Here is a 19411-nt window from a genome sequence, read left to right on the forward strand (position 1 = left end):
GTTAGCCCCCTAAAATCTCTGATACCCCTTAATTAAATACAATATACTCCCATAGAGACTGCCTTACACTGCGTTTAAAACCAAAATCGCATTTGGATAGAAACTGTTTCTCCTGCGGCTAGTCCTAGTCTCAATAACCCTTTACCGTCTTCCAGAAGGCAGAAGCTGAAAGAGATCATTTCCGGGGTGCACACTATCCTGCGCTATCTCTGCAGCTTTCTTCCTCCTCGGGGAAAAGCCCCCAGGAGCCGCACACCTGCTCCACACAGCTCTTTAAAGGGAGCGCTGAGCAGAGCCTCCCGCCTGCATTCGCTCCATAAGATGCACACACATTTCCCCTTACTTTTTAGGAGGGGGAAAGTGCATCTTATAGAGCGAAAAATACAGTACAGTGGTGCCTCGCAAGACGAAAAGAATCCGTTCCGTGATTCTCTTCGTCTAGCGGTTTCTTCGTCTTGCCAAGCAAGCCCATTGACGGATTAGCGGCTTTTAGCGGATAAGCGGCTTAGAAAAAGGGGGGGAAAGGGGAAAAAACCCGCAGGAACTCACAAGACATTTTCGTCTTGCGAAGCAAGCCCATAGGGAAATTCGTTTTGCGAAGCACCTCCAAAACGGAAAACTCTTTCGTCTAGCAAGTTTTCCGTCTTGCGAGGCATTCGTCTTGCGGGGCACCACTGTAATATAAAAAACAGGATTGTGTATTTAGGACTTCCCCTGGCCCCATCTGATCTCCTCCCCCAGCAGCTCACATGATATGGTGAGGGCAATAACTTTTCCCCACAAAAAAAGCACGTAGAACTACAGAAGGACGCTGGAAGACCAAAGCGCGCACTCTCTTTCTCTTCCTCTTCCTCCCACTTCCTCCTTCAGCAGACCGTGCTTTCCAAGGCTTGGAAGAGAACCCAAGAACAGGAAGCTCAGTGGCCAAGAGGGGAGAGGGGGAGGAATCTGGAGGAATGGAAATAGAGGCAGAAAATGAGGAAGGCATGGAAGTCAGGGAAGGGGGAGAGTGCAAAAGGGAACGCACACACACACAATTTCTTTTAAAATGGATGCTTTTAAAATTGCACCCACACCCACACACCCTAAGGGGCTTATCTCCTTCCCATCTAAATCAAATCTGTCTCCATTGACGGAACACTACAGATCACAGCTTCAGGGCTTTTTAGCTTTAAAAATGGTAAAGGGACCCCTGACCATTAGGTCCAGTCGTGACCGACTCTGGGGTTGCGGAGCTCATCTTGCTTTACTGGCCGAGGGAGCCGGCGTACAGCTTCCGGGTCATGTGGCCAGCATGACTAAGCCGCTTCTGGCGAACCAGAACAGCGTACGGAAACACCGTTTACCTTCCCGCCGGAGTGGTACCTATTTATCTATTTGCACTTCGATGTGCTTTCAAACTGCTAGGTTGGCAGGAGCAGGGACCGAGCAACGGGAGCTCACCCCGTCGCGGGGATTTGAACCGCCGACCTTCTGATCGGCAAGTCCTAGGCTCTGTGGTTTAACCCACAGCGCCACCCGCGTCCCTGTGTTTAGCTTTAGCATAATGCAAAAACACAGCTCCAAGGGTCTTGAAATTATTTTCAAGGGATCCCCCGCTAAACAACCAATTCCTGGATCACTTCTCATGCCCACAGCTGTCTTCCGTTGTTTATTGGTGGTTCTGCTCTCCTCGGGTTAAATAATAATAATAATCCTGAAGCTTCATGAGGATCTGTGCCTTGGACCAGGGCTGGATCTGTACAGTGGTGCCCCACAAGACGAACGCCTCGCAAGATGGAAAACCCGCTAGACGAAAGGGTTAACCGTTTTGGAGGCGCTTCGCAAAACGAATTTCCTATGGGCTTGCTTCGCAAGACGAAAATGTCTTGCGAGTTCCTGCGGGTTTTTTCCCCTTTCCCCCCCTTTTCCTAAGCCGCTAAGCCACTTATCAGCTGATCCGCTAAAAGCCGCTAAACCGCTAATAGCGCTAATCCGCTACGCTGTCAGTGGGCTTGCTTCACAAGACAAAAAAACCGCTATACGAAGAGCCCCACGGAACGGATTAATTTCGTCTTGCGAGACACCACTGTAGTTTTGTTCCCTGTGTAGACTACAACGTCCGCTCTAATTTGATGGCATGTAAAACGGGACAGCTAAAATGAAGTCCTTCGTGCAACGCAGTCAAACTGTGGAATCCTCTCCCCCAGGAAGGAGGGATGGCCAGCAAATGTGGATGGATTTCTAAGAGGTCCAGACAAATTCAATGAGGAGGAGAGAGCTATCAATGGCTGCTAGCCAGAATGGCTGTGTCTCTGCCTCCACAGCTGGAGGAAGCGATGCTTCTGAAGGCCAGTTGCTGGAAAACGCAAGAGGGGAGACTTGCTCTTGGGGTCGTATCCTGCTTAAAGGTTTCCCACTGGGGCGTCTGGGTGTCCGCTGTGAGAACAGGATGCCGGGCTGAAGGACCATTGGCCTGATTCAGCAGGGCTCTTACGTAAAACACAAATTAATTTCATTTATCTGTGCCATAAAATTTACAGACTGACGGATGGTAAAAAAGGAAAACAGCCCGCCCGGAACAGCCCTCAGAGTGGTTTACGAAAAAAAGAAATTTATTGATAAGAAAAATAAGCAATGATAATTTAAGATCAACGCACGCAGAAAGTAATTGAATAACAAATCTACAATAATAGAATATGGTGTCGGGATTTGGAATTCAAGAGGTTCCGTTTTAATTCTGCGGGACATGACCTCATAGCGAGACATTCACACACACACAGCCCTGTCTCCCATCCACAGAGAGCCTTGTTGTTGTTGTTATTTAGTCGTTTAGTCGTGTCCGCCTCTTGGTGACCCCCTGGACCAGAGCATGCCAGGCACTCCTGTCTTCCACTGCCTCCCGCAGTTTGGTCAAACTCATGCTGGTAGCTTCGAGAACACTGTCCCACCATCTCGTCCTCTGTTGTCCCCTTCTCCTTGCGCCCTCCATCTTTCCCAACATCAGGGTCTTTTCCAGGGAGTCTTCTCTTCTCATGAGGTGGCCAAAGTATTGGAGCCTCAGCTTCAGGATCTGTCCTTCCAGTGAGCACTCAGGGCTGATTTCCTTCAGAATGGATCGGTTTGATCTTCTTGCAGTCCATGGGACTCTTAAGAGTCTCCTCCAGCACCAGAATTCAAAAGCATCCGTTCTTCGGCCATCAGCCTTCTTTGTGGTCCAGCTCTCACTCCCATACATCACTACTGGGAAAACCAGAGCTTTTTACTATACGGACCTTTGTTGGCAAGGTGACAGAGAGCCTACTTCCTTTTAATATTGAAAACTGACTTCTGCACCTCCAGGCTGTTCTCAAGGGCGCCCAAGCAGTGCCCATCCATACCTCCCCACAATAAACTCAGTGGCTTGGCTCCCTTAATCCTGCCAGGCTCCCGTGGCTTCAGGTTTCTCCTCTTGTCGTTTCTGCCAGACATCCTGGACGAGTTCCTGCAGACGTACGGCAGCCTCATCCCCATCAGCGTGGACGAAGTCGTGGAGAAGCTAGAGGACATCTTCCAGCAGGAGTTTTCTACGCCCCAGAGGTAGGGCCTCTCTTCCCACTCGGGGGAATTCGACTCCTTCCCCTTCCACTCTGTCTCCAGGTGCGCTGGTCCCGGGGGGTTACCGTGAGGTGTGGTCAAAGTCCGGTCCTGGGTCGAGGGTCTGGAGACTGTCCACCAAGGGGGAAGCAGAGTCCAAAGCAAGATAAATTATTAGGATAGAAACAAAGATGGAAAGGATTTGCTGAAATATCTAATTGAACTAGAATACAAAAAAGGAAGGTGTGAGGAGGTCAAGGAAACAAGCAAATGGAAAATAAGTTATGGGAAGGTTTGATTTGTTTTTTTCCTTTCCTTTTTTCTTTTTTTCTTAATTGTTTGTATTTTTCTGGGGGTTTTTTTATTATTGTTTGCTTGTCTGTATTCATGGTGATGTATTGTCTTGTTTTTTCTTGCTTAATCTAGTGTTTTCTTTTGTAATTTTTAAAACTGGAATAAATATTATTTTTAAAAAATTAAAAAAGCAAGAAGCTGGGCATGGTCGGGAACTCCGGGAAAACAGGTCTGGGTGCTGGCAGAAACAGGCTTCCAACGTCGTTGCTCCCGCAACCTGGGACCGGGCTGACCGGCCTTTATCCCTTCTGAGGCCAGGGGCGGTCCCGGCCCACAGGTGACCCACCTCTCCTGGCCTGGAGGCGAGCACTCCTCCTGTGAGAACCCAGTTCCCTCCACCTCTCTGCCCTGAGCCTCTGCAGCTCAGGAGAGGCTGGAGGGTTACTGGACCCAGGGGGAGACTCACCTGTAGGCACTGAGTCCTCAACCACCTCCGGAGCCAGAGTGGATTCACCTGGTTCCTGCTCCTGAGGATCCGGCACAGGTGCAGGCCCTTCAGACTCAAGCTCCTGCCCCAGCTCAGCCGGCCCTGGAGGCGGGGACTCCTGTGCAGGCTGGGACTCCTCAGGTTCAGCTTCTGAATCAGATTCCCAGGCCATCACACCAGGCAGGGGGGTGGCAGAGAGAGCTGGGTGAGGGCACCCAGTCTCCAGAAATCGAGGCTCCACGTGGCTTTAAAGCTGAGTGTGAGCAGCTCGATCAGGAGGCCTGGGTTGTTTCTTTCAGCGCCTGGGGCTAAGGTGGGCACCTGATGCCCAGGGATTAGTAATTTTACAGACCCGACTTCCCGGATTGGCTTCGGTTAAGACTCTGCTTTGTTTACAACATGACTTGCATCTTACAGGCGTTTGTTTCCAAGGGTTAGGGAACGCACATGAATATTGCGTGCAGTGGTACCTTGGTTCTCAAACTTGATCCGTTCCAGAAGTCCCTTCCAAAATCAAAGCATTCCAAAACCAAGGCGCACTTTCTCATGGAAAGTAATGCAAAACAGATCAGTCCGTTCCAGGCTTTTAAAAACAGCCCCTAAAGCAGCAGTTTAGCATGAATTTTACTATCTAACAAGACCATTGATCCATAAAGTGAAAGCAATAATCGACGCACTGTACAGTGGTACCTCGGGTTACATACGCTTCAGGTTACATACATTTCAGGTTACAGGCTCCGCTAACCCAGAAATAGTACCTCGCGTTAAGAACTTTGCTTCAGGATGAGAACAGAAATCGGGCTCTGGTGACGCGGCAGCAGCAGGAGGCCCCATTAGCTAAAGTGGTGCTTCAGGTTAAGAACAGTTTCAGGTTAAGAATGGACCTCCAGAACGAGTTAAGTATTTAACCCGAGGTACCACTGTACTATAAAATGAATAAGGCAGTATTGTGGATGATAAAAATTAAAACTAATTTTTTTTCTTACCTTCGCTGATAATAGTAATTTTTTGGATGGGGGGCTTTTATCCATTTCCGCAGTCACACAATCAATCAGTAGCCGAACTGGGTTCCACAGTGTCACAAAAACAAATTAACCGAAAAAGTCTCAAAAACGCAAAATAAATAGCAGAAACAAAAGCGCCAAACTTAATTTGTTCTGGAAGTCTGTTTGACTTCCGAAATGTTCGAAAACCAAGGCGCAGCTTCTAATTGGTGCAGGCACCCCGGAAACAATAGCTAACAGCCGCATTGGATGTTCAGCTTCCGAAAAATGTTCGAAAACCGGAACACTTCCTTCTGGGTTTTCAGTGTTTGGGAACCAAGGCGTTTGAATCATAGAATCATAGAATCATAGAGTTGGAAGAGACCACAAGGGCCATCGAGTCCAACCCCCTGCCAAGCAGGAAACACCATCAGAGCACTCCTGACATATGGTTGTCAAGCCTCTGCTTAAAGACCTCCAAAGAAGGAGACTCCACCACACTCCTTGGCAGCAAATTCCACTGTCAAACAGCTCTTACTGTCAGGAAGTTCTTCCTAATGTTTAGGTGGAATCTTCTTTCTTGTAGTTTGGATCCATTGCTCCGTGTCCGCTTCTCTGGAGCAGCAGAAAACAACCTTTCTCCCTCCTCTATGTGACATCCTTTTATATATTTGAACATGGCTATCATATCACCCCTTAACCTCCTCTTCTCCAGGCTAAACATGCCAGCTCCCTTAGCCGTTCCTCATAAGGCATCGTTTCCAGGCCTTTGACCATTTTGGTTGCCCTCCTCTGGACACGTTCCAGTTTGTCCGTGTCCTTCTTGAACTGTGGTGCCCAGAACTGGACACAGTACTCCAGGTGAGGTCTGACCAGAGCAGAATACAGTGGCACTATTACTTCCCTTGATCTAGATGCTATACTCCTATTGATGCAGCCCAGAATTGCATTGGCTTTTTGAGCTGCCGCTTTTTTAGCTGCCGCCTTGAGTATCAAGGCGTTTGAGAACCAAGGTTCCACTGTATACCCAAATTCTCAGAGCTGTCCCCCGTGGCATTTTTGTTCTCACGGTGATCCCTCCTCTGTTGCTCTCTCTCCGGATCTTGCAGGAAAGGCATGGTCAACCAACTGATGCAGTCCTACCAGCGCTTGCCGGGCAATGCCATGGTTCGGACCTTCCGGGTCACTTATAAGCGCCACGTGGTCACCATGGACGACCTTCAGACCCTCTATGGGCCCAACTGGCTCAACGACCAGGTAGGCTGCGCTTTTTTGTGGCTGCTAGAAGCCCTGATCCAGGGGGCCAGCAAACTTTTCCAGCAGGGGGCCGGTCCACTGTCCCTCAGACCTTGTGGGGGACCGGACTATATTTTTTTGGGGGGGAAATGAACTACAGTGGTGCCTCGCAAGACGAAATTAATCCGTTCTGCGATTCTCTTCGTCTAGCGGTTTTTTCGTCTTGCGAAGCAAGCCCATTGACGGCTTAGCGGATTAGCGCTATTAGCGGTTTAGCGGCTTTTAGCGGATCAGCTGATAAGCGGCTTAGCGGCTTAGGAAAAGGGGGGGGGAAGGGGGAAAAACCCGCAGGAACTCGCAAGACATTTCGTCTTGCGAAGCAAGCCCATAGGGAAATTCGTTTCGCGAAGCGCCTCCAAAACGGAAAACCCGGGTTTTCCGTCTTGCGAGGCGTTCGTCTTGCGGGGCACCACTGTAATTCCTATGCCCCACAAATAACCCAGAGATGCATTTTTAAATAAAAGGACACATTATACTCATGTAAAAAACAGGCTGATTCCCGGACCAGATTTAGAAGGCGATTGGGCCGGATCCAGGCCCCGGGCCTTAGTTTCCCTGATCTGTAGGAACTCTGATGCAGGCATTACGGCAGCCCTCTCCCAACCAGTTGTTCAGTGAACCCCCGATTAGAAAGGACTTCTACGAACAAATTTGTAACAAAGCTTATATGAGGTACTTCTACACAACACACAAAGAGTCATAAAACATCCTCCATCAAGGAAGTTCACTGATCATGGGGTGTGAAATATCTGACTCCACACTGGTATCGGTTTCCTTGGGGTGCCCCAAAACTGTCGCACTGTCGCACTTTAACCCCCATCGCCTTGGCAACCAGGCCTTCAGTAGGGGCTATTGACAGCCAAGTCCCTTATCTTACTGCCCTGTCAAATATCTTCAAGATGAGATGCTGGATCATCCCCCCCCCCCCGATGTTCACTCAAGAGCAGAAATAGCAAAACATCCTGGCTGGCCGTGTTCCTTGCGCCTCTCTTGAGGTCAGATCAGGAGAAATAAGGAACACAGCGAAGGAGGGGAGGCAGGAGAGTCACAAAACGCAGAAACACCAAAACCAGGCCGGATACATTCTACGTGAAAGGCTAAAAGCAATCAACGCTGAAACAAAACCTGTATCGAGAATTCAATAATCAATTTCCAGATTTTTTTATATCGCTATGAATGGACATATGATTGCTAGCTGGCATAATAAATCTGGAGGGTGGAGCCTAGCAAGGGGTCCTGCCGTTTCCTTTGAGGAGGAGATGGAGGAGATTAAAGAAATCTTGTCTGGTTTACTTTTTTTTTTCCATTTCCCCTCCCTCCCCACTCCAGCCCGCCCCCCGCCCCCCCCCCCCCCGGTCAGGCCTTCCTTCTTCATTTCTTTATCCATGTACACAGTCTGTTCATTCGAGCTTTTATGTTAGGGTTGGCTTCCCCCCTTTCTATCCAGTTCCTGCAAAAAGCCCATTTATTTGTGATTCTTTGGCATTTATTTTCCCATCTATCCTCTACCACTATCTGTGCGAATATTCAAAAACATAATCATTCCATTTTTCCATATTCCATTTGGCCTTTTCTTTCCATCCCAGAGCAATAACTGCCATTCCAGCTAGAATAATAATCTTGTACAACTCTTGCTTATTACTCTTGGTTATCTCCCAGTATTCCCAAAAATAACAAATCCCTATTAACTTCTATGTTTATTTGAAATAGTCCAGAAATTACCTTTATAATCTTTTGCCAATATTCCTTAACCAGATTACATTCCCACCACATGTGTGAACATAGTCCTTTTTCCTGACCACAAAGAAATCTTGTCTGTTGACCCCTAACCTATTTGCCTCCTTTTTTTCTGGGCAGGTAATGAACATGTATGGGGATCTCGTCATGGACACAGTGCCAGACAAGGTGAGCATCGCTATGAACCTCCCAGTAATCTTCGAGCGGGACGCAGGTGGCGCTGTGGGTTAAAGCCTCAGCGCCTAGGGCTTGCCAATCGAAAGGTCTGCGGTTCGAATCCCTGCGGCGGGGTGCGCTCCCGCTGCTCGGTCCCAGCGCCTGCCAACCTAGCAGTTCGAAAGCACCTCCGGGTGCAAGTAGATAAATAGGGACCGCTTACCAGCGGGAAGGTAAACGGCGTTTCCGTGTGCAGCTCTGGCTCGCCAGAGCAGCGATGTCACGCTGGCCACGTGACCCGGAAGTGTCTCCGGACAGCGCTGGCCCCTGGCTTCTTAAGTGAGATGGGCGCACAACCCCAGAGTCTGTCAAGACTGGCCCGTACGGGCAGGGGTACCTTTACCTTTACCTTTAATCTTCGAGCGAAGTAAGTTAAGAATAGGACTGGGATAAATTGTGTTTGCTGTGCCCGTATTTTACACAGGTTGTATATGATGTTTGTTTGTTTGTTGGTGTGTTATGCCTAATAAAGGATTTTGAATTGAAGTAATCGAAGCGATTACTTCGAGCGATAATAATAACAACAACAACAAAACAACAACAACAATTTTTCACAACAACAACAATAATAATTTTTCACTTATGGGGGGGGGTTAAAGACAGTGTGGAGACCCAGTGTGGAGGGAGCTAACAGGCCCTTCGCCATGTGTTCATAAGAAGAGCTCCGCCGGATCGGGCCCGTGGCCCGTCTAGTCCAGGATCCTGTTCTCACAGTGGCCAACCAGACGATGCCTGAAAGGGAATCTTTACAAGCAGGAACAGCGGTGCTCTCCCTGCTTGCGATTCCCAGGACCTGCTATTCAGGGGCGTTTACTGCCTCCGACAGGACACAGCCATTGCGGCTGGTTATTATTTATTAAATTTGTACAACTGCCCCATCACCCATAGATCTCAGGGAAGTTTACAACCAAATTACAAAAAGTGTGATGAAATGATAGCCTCGCCCCCTATGATTTTGTCCAATTAAGACCATCCAAGCTGGTGGCCGTCATGGCCGCCTGTAGGAGAAGTTTGAAGTTAGTTCCTTGCTGAAGTAGCCCCGTGCTCAGTTAGGCGCGGACCAAGAGAGAGGGAGCTTTGTTCTTCCAGCAGGTGAAGGTGACCTGAACTCTCTGGCGAGTCACGCTAGGAGCAGCACCCACCTCATCCTCTTTGTGGCCATGAGAAAGGAGGAGGACGACAGGGAGAGACTAAAAGAGGCGAGTGGAGAAAGGCCGGCCTGTGGGATTATGCGAGGTGCCATCCTGCACTAAAAAGAGGGTGCTGGATCTGGAAAGGTTGCAGACAGTTTGAGCCGATGGACCCGAGCAGCTGTCGTTCTCCATTATCACCACTTGGTGGTGCTCGTGGAACGGTTGCCAACTTGCAGCAGCCTTTGCAAACCTCTTTATTATTATTTACAGTATCTACCGTATTTTTCGCTCTATAAGACGCACCAGACCACAAGACGCACCTAGTTTTTGGAGGAGGAAAACATGAAAAAAAAATATTCTGAATCTCAGATGCCAGAACAGCAAGAGGGATCGCTGCACAGTGAAAGCAGCAATCCCTCTTGCTGTTCTGGCTTCTGGGATAGCTGTGCAGCCTGCATTCGCTCCATAAGACGCAAACACATTTCCCCTTACTTTTTAGGAGGGAAAAAGTGAGTCTTATAGAGCAAAAAATACGGTACATTTATATGCAGGCAGCAACCTTTTTAGGCGTGTCCAATACATGCACAACTGCTCGCACGCACATCGCACTGAACCCAGAAGTGAGAGGGGTTCCGGAACGTTACCCCCAAGCAAATCGGTCGCTACCTGCACCATCTTTTTCTCAAAGGAGCTCAAAGCGATGTACAGTGGTACCTCGGGTTACAGACGCTTCAGGTTACAGACTCCGCTTACCCAGAAATAGTACCTCGGGTTAAGAACTTTGCTTCAGGATGAGAACAGAAATCGTGCACTGGCGGTACAGCAGCAGCAGGAGGCCCCATTAGCTAAAGTGGTGCTTCAGGTTAAGAACGGACCTCTGGAATGAATTACGGTATTTTTCACTCTATAGGACGCAACCGACCATAGTAGAGCGGTGCCTTGCAAGACGAAAAGAATCAGTTCTGCGAGTCTCTTCGTCTAGCGTTTTTTTCGTCTTGCGAAGCAAACCCATTGACGGCTTAGCGCAGGAACCCGCAGGAACTCGCAAGACATTTTCGTCTTGCGAAGCAAGCCCATAGGAAATTCGTTTTGCGAAGCACCTCCAAAACGGAAAACTCTTTCGTCTAGCGGGTTTTCCGTCTTGCGAGGCATTCGTCTTGCGGGGCACCACTGTACGCACCTTGTTTTAGAGGGGGCGAAAAAGAAAATAATTTTTCCCCTCTCTGTGCAGCACCCCTTCAGTGAAGCGGCAGGAGAAACGGAGCCCCTTCCATTTCTCCTCCCGCTTCGCTGAAGGGGGGCTGTGCAGCTCTCCCTCTCCCACATTGCCTTCGCCTTCAGTGAAGGCAACCCGAAGCCTCTGGACCGCAGCGGGAGTTCCCGCTGCGCTCCGGAGGCTTCGGGTTCCTTTCGCTGAAGCCAGGAGAGCAGGACTCTCCTGGCTTCAGCGAAAGGAGAGGCGAAAGGAAAGGCTTCAGCGAAAGGAGCAGCCTTCCTGCTGCTCCCTGAGCTTGTGGCGCTGGCGATGGGGGAAAGCCCGGCTTTGCCCCAGCCCCAAAGAGCAGGTCGGGGAGCAGCGGAAAGGTTCCCCCAGCCCCAGGGACCACACATTCACTCCATAAGACGCACAGACATTTCCCCTTAGATTTTAGGAGGAAAAAAGTGTGTCTTATGGAGCGAGAAATATGGTAAGTACGTAACCAGAGGTACCACATGTACATGGTTCTCCATTTAATTCCCGCAAGAGCCCTGCGGGATACGTTAGGCTGTGAGAGGCAGCGACTGGCCCAAGGTGACCCAGTGAGCTTCACGGCTGAGTGGGAATTTGAACCCTGGTCTCCCAAGTCCTAGCCTTCTAACTGCTACTTGGCGCTACTGCCTCTGGGCCACGAGAGTGCCAGATTGGCACGGGCTTGTATACGCACTATCAATCACTGGGATCTAGCAGGTCAGTCCAACTTGGGGGCGACACTACCCTCTTCCCACTGCTTTGAGTTACTTCCTGTGTTGACGCTTCCCTCCCCTCCAGCCCCACACCGTTCTGCCTCTTTCGTGGACCCAAAACCGCTTGTTTTCTCTTCCACCAGGTTCATTTCTTCAACAGTTTTTTCTACGATAAGCTACGAACCAAGGGGTATGAGGGAGTCAAGCGCTGGACCAAAAACGTGAGTGACTGCCAAGAATTCTCTGCTCCGGTGCCCTTTGCAGAGTGTAGGAGCACAGAGCGAAAGGGGGTGGGGGGGTCAGATTTATTTATTTTTAGGAAAAAACACACCAAATAAATTATATACCACTTGATTTAGGGAGGGTGGAAGGCCTCAGAGGGGTTTCCGAAGAGAATGAAACAATAAAATCACCAGTAAGAAGAGTGAAAGCAACTACTGAAATGTTCAAAAGATTAAATCAGCAATAGACTAAAAAGAGAATAGAAAATACATCCACATTCTAAGCGTCTGGGTGGGCCAAGCTGGCAGGAGATGAAGGGAGTTGGCTACCCAAAATTGACAAACACTGAGCCGGGGAAGGGCCATAGATTGGTGGTAGAGTTGCCTTGCAAGCAAAAGGTCCTGGGTTCAATTCCTGGCATCATCTTCAAGTATGGCTGGGAGGGGCTCCCTTCCTGAAATCTGGCAGAGCCACTGCTGAGCTAATGTCAGGAGTGACCCAGCAGCAAATACCACTGTTCAAGTTGAAGCTGACTCCTCATTAGCAAGAACACAGTTTGCACGGACTTGGCTGAGCGGCTGGCCTAATGAACACAGCCGCTCACCCCTGGTAGGTCTTGCCCCACGGATCAATTGCCGAGACTGAAATTTCCACCTTTCCCACAGCTGTTTTGTTTTTATAAAGGATACTTTAATAATTTTTTTAGCTCATCATAAATTACATTCCAGAATTCTTTAATTTTATTACATGCCCACCACATGTGTGACAATGAAAAACATAATATTTCAGCTGCCGTTCATTCGTTTCCAGCTTTGTATTCTTGTTATAACGAAAAAGTGCACCTAGACATTCCATCGCTGTGCCCATAACCTAGGTTCAAGGTGCGATTTAGCTCCTAGCTTTCAGTTTCTAACATTGCTCTGAGCCTTCTTCGCTTGGGGGTCCCCCAGCTAGTTCCCTCCACCATTTCTCTGCGGCCAACCAATCTGTGACAGCTAGGAGGGTGAACAGTCTGATTCTGTTCAAGGCAGCTTCCAGTGTTCCTATGAACCAGTGGTTTGGCTCTCAGAAAGGGATCTTCAATCCCCAAAGAGTGCGTCTGAGTAGGACTGAGACAGACCCGGAGTCTGGGACTCTGGAGAGCCCCTGCTGCCAGTCCGTGCTGGCAGCACTGAGCAGGAGGCGCCGAAAAGCTGAGGTCGTACGAGGCAACTTCCTACATTGCCGAACGTCCAAGAGGAGGGAACACAGAGGGTTGGACTGCCTGACCCTTTGAGGTCCTCTGCAGCCCTGTGATTCCATGGGGGACGGTGGAGGCAGAGGAGAACTTTTTGGGAAGGGGCTGCTGAGTCTGACCCAGTGTGCCTGCCCCTTAACAGGTGGACATCTTAAATATTTAAACCTTAGAATAGCTTTGGAAGTGGATATAGGCTGTAGGGTTAGAAGTAGAAGACAGGGTGTTTTAAAATAGAATTATTTGTAATGTGAAGTTATTTTAAGTATGGTTTTAAATAAAGATGGTTATGATATATGTAAACTGCTAAAGATGAAGTAAAATGGAAATCAAATAGGTGGGACTTGGGGAAGCCAACTTAACAATGTTTAGAAAAATAAGGCTATGACGAGAATTTGTTCGTATTGTTTGTTTTTTCTGTCTGTGTTTTTTATATGTGTAATTGGATTTAAACTGATTTTATAACGAATTGATTTTAGAATGCTGTATTGTTTTACTGTTGTTAGCTGCTCTGAGCCCGGCTTCGGCTGGGGAGGGCGGGATATAAAATTACTATTTTTTATTATTATTATTATTGTTGTTGTTGTTGTTGTTGTTGTTGTTGTTGTTGTTATTAAATGAATAAAAAATTGGGGGGGAACCAAACAGGTGGACATCTTCAACAAGGAGCTCCTTCTCATTCCAATCCACCTGGAGGTCCACTGGTCTCTGATCTGCGTGGAAGTGAAGCAGAAGAAAATCACGTACCTGGACTCCCAGCGCACCCTCAACCGGCGGTGCCCCAAGGTAAAGGGCTGGGTGGCTGGGCCATAAGCAAGGAGCCCCTTCCCTTCCTCCTCTGATAGCTCCCACAGTCGCTGTGCATTTGGACCGGTTTGAAACTGGGCCGTCACAGCTTCCGTCCAAGACCTGAGATGTGTGATGAAGGATGCTTTAGGGATTCTCTGGGGCCACCGTCCCCCACAGGTGAACTCCTATGAAAAACAGTCACCGGGAATCGCACTGGGGCAGAACGTTGCCCTAGGACCCAGGTTCTGCTTCTGGCCTTCAATCCTTCTGCTTGGCCCCTGTGAAAACAGGATGTTGGACCAAGTGGGCAGCCTCTGGCCTGACCCACATGCTACAGAGGCCCTTCTTAGGTTCCTGTTGCAGTTATTTCCTTCATATACCACCTACGGCTTTCAAGGCCTGTGGGGAAAACCCCAAGCCTCTTAGCTTTTCAGATTGAGGTTGAATCCTGACAAGACAGAAGTACTGTTTTGAGGGGACAGGAGGCGGGCAGGTGTGGAGGACTCCCTGGTCCTGAATGGGGCAACTGTGCCCCCGAAGGACCAGGTGCGCAGCCTGGGAGTCATTGTGGCTGTCAAGGTCAGCACCAACACTTTGAATTGTGCTCGGAAACGTCCTGGGAGCCAATGTAGGTCTTTGAGGACCAGTGTTATGTGGTCTCCCAGTCCCCAGTCTAGCTGCCACATTCTGGATTAATTGCAGTTTCCGGGTCACCTTCAAAGGTAGCCCCACGTACAGTGGTATTTCTGGTTACGTACTTAATTCGTTCCGGAGGTCCATTCTTAACCTGAAACTGTTCTTAACCTGAAGCACCACCTTAGCTAATGGGGCCTCCTGCTGCTGCCGCGCCACCGCCACCTGATTTCTGTTCTCATCCTGAAGCAAAGTTCTTAACCTGAGGTACTATTTCTGGGTTAGCGGAGTCTGTAACCTGAAGTGTATGTAACCCAAGGTACCACTGTAGAGCACATTGCAGTAGTCCAAGTGGGCGATAACCAGAGCATGCCCCACTCTGGCGAGACAGTCTGCGGGCAGGGATCGTCTCATCCTGCGTACCAGATGGAGCTGGCAGACAGCTGCCTTGGCTTCCAGGGTAGCAGTGTTGCAAGTAGTTTAATAGTAATACAGTGGTGCCCCACAAGACGAACGCCTCGCAAGACGGGAAACCCGCTAGACGAAAGGGTTTTCCGTTTTGGAGGCGCTTCGCAAAACGAATTTCCCTATGGGCTTGCTTCGCAAGACGAAAATGTCTTGAGAGTTCCTGCGGGTTCCCCCCCCCTTTTTCCCCCTTTTCCTAAGCCGCTAAGCCGCTTATCAGCTGATCCGCTGATAAGCCGCTTAACAGCTGATCGCTAAAAGCTGCTAAACCGCTAATAGCTCTAATCCGCTAAGCTTCCAATGGGCTTGTGTCAGGGCTGCCCGAGGTCCCAGCTCACAAAGGACCAACGCCAGTCCGTTGTTATATACAAGAGTCTTTGTTGAAACGCAGTTTCGATTTCAAAGCCGCGGCGTGCAGCCCTACGTCTTAAACCCTAGACCGCTGAAGCTCCGTCTGAATCTCCACCCCCCAGACACCAGTTTAAGATTCTAGCCTTGCTCCACCTCTTCCTTTGCTCTTTCCTCCTCTGGGTCCGCCTGTCTGCTGGGGTGTTGCCCTTTCTGGACTTTTCTGATGCTGAGTCCCCGGATCCTTCCCCCTGCCTCCGGCTGCTTTAGGACCTGGCTCCCAATCCGTGCTTCCTGCTGTCCCGCGCGCCTGTACATTTGAACTTGGCGCGCGCGCCCAGCCAGCAACCTTTCTCCTGACCGTTACACTGCTCCTGTCACTGCTTCCCCCCTCGGGGGGGCTAGCTGGACCTGACCTCCCCTCCGTTCCCTCACTCTGCGATGGGGGCGTGGCCAGCTCTGACTCATCTTCTCTCCCTACTGGAGGAGACGCTGGCCCTGATTCATGAGACTCTTCCCCCCCATTCCGCTCTGGTGGGGGAACTGGTCCTGATCTCCCGCTGCTGCTTTGGGAGTCCCCGCTGGCCCCTTGCTTCTGGTGTGTCCCCCCTGGGACCCCCCTTGCCCTGGCCATCGGCGCCCCCCTCTGGGAATCTTCTGAATCGCTGGAGAAGCTCATGGAATCTCTCGGGCCACTGTCATACTCCCCTACGCTGCCCTCAGATTCTTCCCCCTCGCTCTCCGTTTCCTCTCTCCCCTATGTCTCTGCTCCTGAACCCCTGACAGCTTGCTTCGCAAGACGAAAAAACCGCTAGACGAAGAGCCTCACGGAACGGATTAATTTCGTCTTGCGAGGCACCACTGTAATAATTCTGTTATTTGTACCCTGCCCATCTGACTGGGTTGCTGCAGCAGTTCTGGGCGGCTTCCAGCATGCGCAAAACCATAATGGGCTTGAGAGGAGGGGGTAGGGTGGTCTGGCTATCCTGCCTTTTAGGAAGGGGGCTGAGAAATGGACCACGCTTCCCACTGTACGTGCTCACACTCAAAAACTGCCTGTTCTCCTTGCCCCCCCCCCCCCCAAGCACATCTGCAGATACCTGCAGGCCGAAGCAGACAAGAAAAACCGTCCGGACTTCAGAGACGGGTGGAAAGGGGTTTTTCAGATGGTGAGTAGTATCTCTCTGCCCCATTAGCTCAGCGGAGGGAGCAGAATGCGGCTATGCCCACGCTCCAACCTGCAATGTTGTTGTCGTTTAGTCGTGTCCGCCTCTTCGTGGCCTCCTGGACCAGAGCACGCCAGGCCCTCCTGTCTTCCACTGCCTCCCACAGTTTGGTCAGACTCATGCTGGTAGCTTCAAGAACACTGTCCCACCATCTCGTCCTCTGTCGTCCCCTTCTCCTTGTGCCGTCAATCTTTCCCAACCTGCAATAACTGGGCCAAAAACGGCTGATTAGCGCAAAGAAAGGAGTTACCAGGGTTTGCATTGAAGCAGAATGCTCTTAAGAGAAATCGGCAAGATTTCTGGTTTGTCTGCGAAGGGAAATGGCGACGCGGTGTGAGTCACCCATCTAAAAGACGACCGTCACCATGGTTTTTGAGCTGTGGGGGTGAGTGCCAGGGTTAGACACCCCCCAAAAAAAGCCCCACAGGTAGTGGGATGTCGAGGCAGCAAAGGGGGTGAAAAGAGAAACAAACCAGAAGCGGAAGTTGGGGGAAGCCCAGGAGGGGAGGGAGGAAGGAATGCATAGCAAATGTTACGAATATGAGATGCATAGCTGTCAACCGTCCCTTATTTGGCGGGAAAGCCCCTTATCCCAGCGCTGTGTCCCGCTGCTGTCCCTTATTGATGATGTCCCTTAAATTTCCCGGGTTTCAAAGGAAGCAGCTCGTCTCCCTCCCTCCCTGCCGGCCGGCCGGCCAGGGAGGAGGGAGGCTCCAACTGTGTTGCTTGGCTGCGTTGCTCACCCAATAAGGAGTCTGAGAACGACTGGGGGGTGGAGCTTGCATGCCTTGTGCCAATCAAATTGGCCGCCTTGCCTGGGGACTCGCCTTTGCTCAGCGCTTCCCAGCGGAGAGGGGACGGTGGTTTTCCTTGCTGCATCCCCTTTGCCGGGTTGCTGCGCTGTGGGAACCACCGCTTGAGGCTTCGTTTGGCTGCTGGCTGGGCTTTCTGCCTTTGGCTCGGAGGGGCTCAGAAGTCAAACATGCCTGTGCCCTGAAAATCCCTTATTTTGGCTGCTGATCCCTTATTTTCGAGGCTGCTGGTCCTTATTTTCCAATCTGTAAGTTGACAGCTATGATGAGATGTGTGTAATGAATGAAAAAGAAAAATGAATAAAAAAAATTTTAAAGAAAAGAAAGGGGGAAATCAGGGGGGCAGGTTTTGTACAGGTCATTTGGTTCTGCTGTTCTCCCTCCTCGCCCTGACCCGATCTCCCTTTCGTTCCTTCCAGAACATCGCCAGGCAGAACAACGACAGCGACTGCGGCGCTTTCGTCTTGCAGGTGAGGCGGTGGGGTGTGAGCAGGAGGGGTCTTGAGGTTTCCAAAAAGCAACAGACACTTTATGGCTTTCATAGGGGAAAAGGTGCCATTTCCCCTCGTCTTATCCATCAGCTGCCCCCGGTCCCCTTGGCCATAGACATTCATGCTGCCCAGGGGGTGGAAATCCAGGGAAGCTGAATGCCGGGAAGATTCAGGACAGAAAGAAAAAAATCCTTCTTCACACAGTACAGGACGATGGCCACCGACCTAAATGGCTTTAGACAAATTTGTGGAGGGTGTGGGGAGGGCTATCGATGGCTGCTGGCCTTCACAGTTGGAAGCACCAACCCTTCTGGGTAGCAGTTTCTGGAAACCGCAGGAGCGGGAGAGCGGCTCTTGTGTTCGAATCCTGATTGCGGGTTTCCCGTGATGGGCATCTGGTTGGCCACTGTGAGGATTCGGGCCACTGGCCTGATCCAAGAGCTCTTCTTATGTTCTTATGGCTGCCTAGGTGAAAAGGAAGAAAAAAAAGAATCGAAAATTTTAAACCAGAAAGCATCACAACCTGGAAGGACAAATTTATAAAGAGCCAGGGCAGCTTCGAAGGGATAATAAAGTATTGACTCACACAGTTGTTTCCTTTGCAGATAATAAAGACATAGAAGCCACACACAAACACATACACACAGACCATATTTTTCGCTCCATAAGGCGCACCGGACCATAGGGCACACCTAGTTTTTAGAGGGGGAAATAAAAAAAAAATCTTTTTTCCCCTCCAGCCCCAAAGAGCAGCGTACAGGCTGCGCGCAACCTCTCCCTGCCGGAGGGGTTGCGCACGGCTATGGCACAAGCCAAGACAGCAAGCGGGATCCATCCCACTTGCTGTCTTGGCTTGTGCCATAGCCATGCGCAACCCCTCTGGCAGGGAGAGGCTGCGCGGTGCTAAATCAGCCATAGCCGCGTGCAGCCTCTCCCTGCCGGAGGGACTGCGCGTGGCTATCCCTGAAGCCTTCGGAGCGCAGCACGAGTTCCCGATGCGCTCCGCAGGCTTCGGGTTCCTTTTGCTGAAGCTGGGAGAGCAAGACTCTCCCGGCTTCAGCGAAAGGAACCTGAAGCCTCCAGAACGCAGCGGGAACTCGTGCTGCGCTCTGAAGGCTCCAGGTGGCTATCCCTGAAGCCTGGAGAGCAAGAGGGGTCGGTGCGCACCGACGCCTCTCGCTCTCCAGACTTCAGCAAAAGCAACGCAAAGCCTCCAGAGCGCGGAGGGAGTGCTCCCTCTGCGCTTTGGAGGCTTCGCGTTGCTATCGCTGAAGCCAAGGAGCCTGCATGCGCTCCATAGGACGCACACACATTTCCCCTTCATTTTTGGAGGGGGGAAAGTGCGTCCTATAGAGCGAAAAATACGGTAGTTTTCTCTACCTGTGAGTTCCATTATTATAGGGAATAAAGGTTCTATATAGCCTTAAATGAGGCAGACATCTGCATAAACTGATGGCACTATGCAGCCATGTGCCTCAATCTTTCTGCAAGAGATAAAACCATGTGATATACCGGTATTTTAAAAGCAGTCATTCAAGCTCTGCCC

The 19411-nt window shown here is 50.3% G+C and overlaps 1 protein-coding gene across 1 annotated transcript in view; it reads left to right on the forward strand.

The window, feature by feature from the left end:
- SENP3 (SUMO specific peptidase 3) overlaps positions 1-19411 on the forward strand; it is a 38646-nt gene that overhangs the window by 14692 nt on the left and 4543 nt on the right. Inside the window, exons 4-10 of the mRNA XM_079951866.1 lie at positions 3447-3558; positions 6429-6576; positions 8473-8520; positions 11789-11866; positions 13750-13887; positions 16422-16505; positions 17794-17844. Coding sequence (XP_079807992.1) covers positions 3447-3558; positions 6429-6576; positions 8473-8520; positions 11789-11866; positions 13750-13887; positions 16422-16505; positions 17794-17844 — 659 coding nt within the window. The remainder of the gene's footprint in view (positions 1-3446; positions 3559-6428; positions 6577-8472; positions 8521-11788; positions 11867-13749; positions 13888-16421; positions 16506-17793; positions 17845-19411) is intronic.

The sequence above is a fragment of the Podarcis cretensis genome (genome assembly GCF_951804945.1).
Source record: "Podarcis cretensis genome assembly, chromosome: 13".
Lineage (NCBI taxonomy): Eukaryota > Metazoa > Chordata > Lepidosauria > Squamata > Lacertidae > Podarcis > Podarcis cretensis.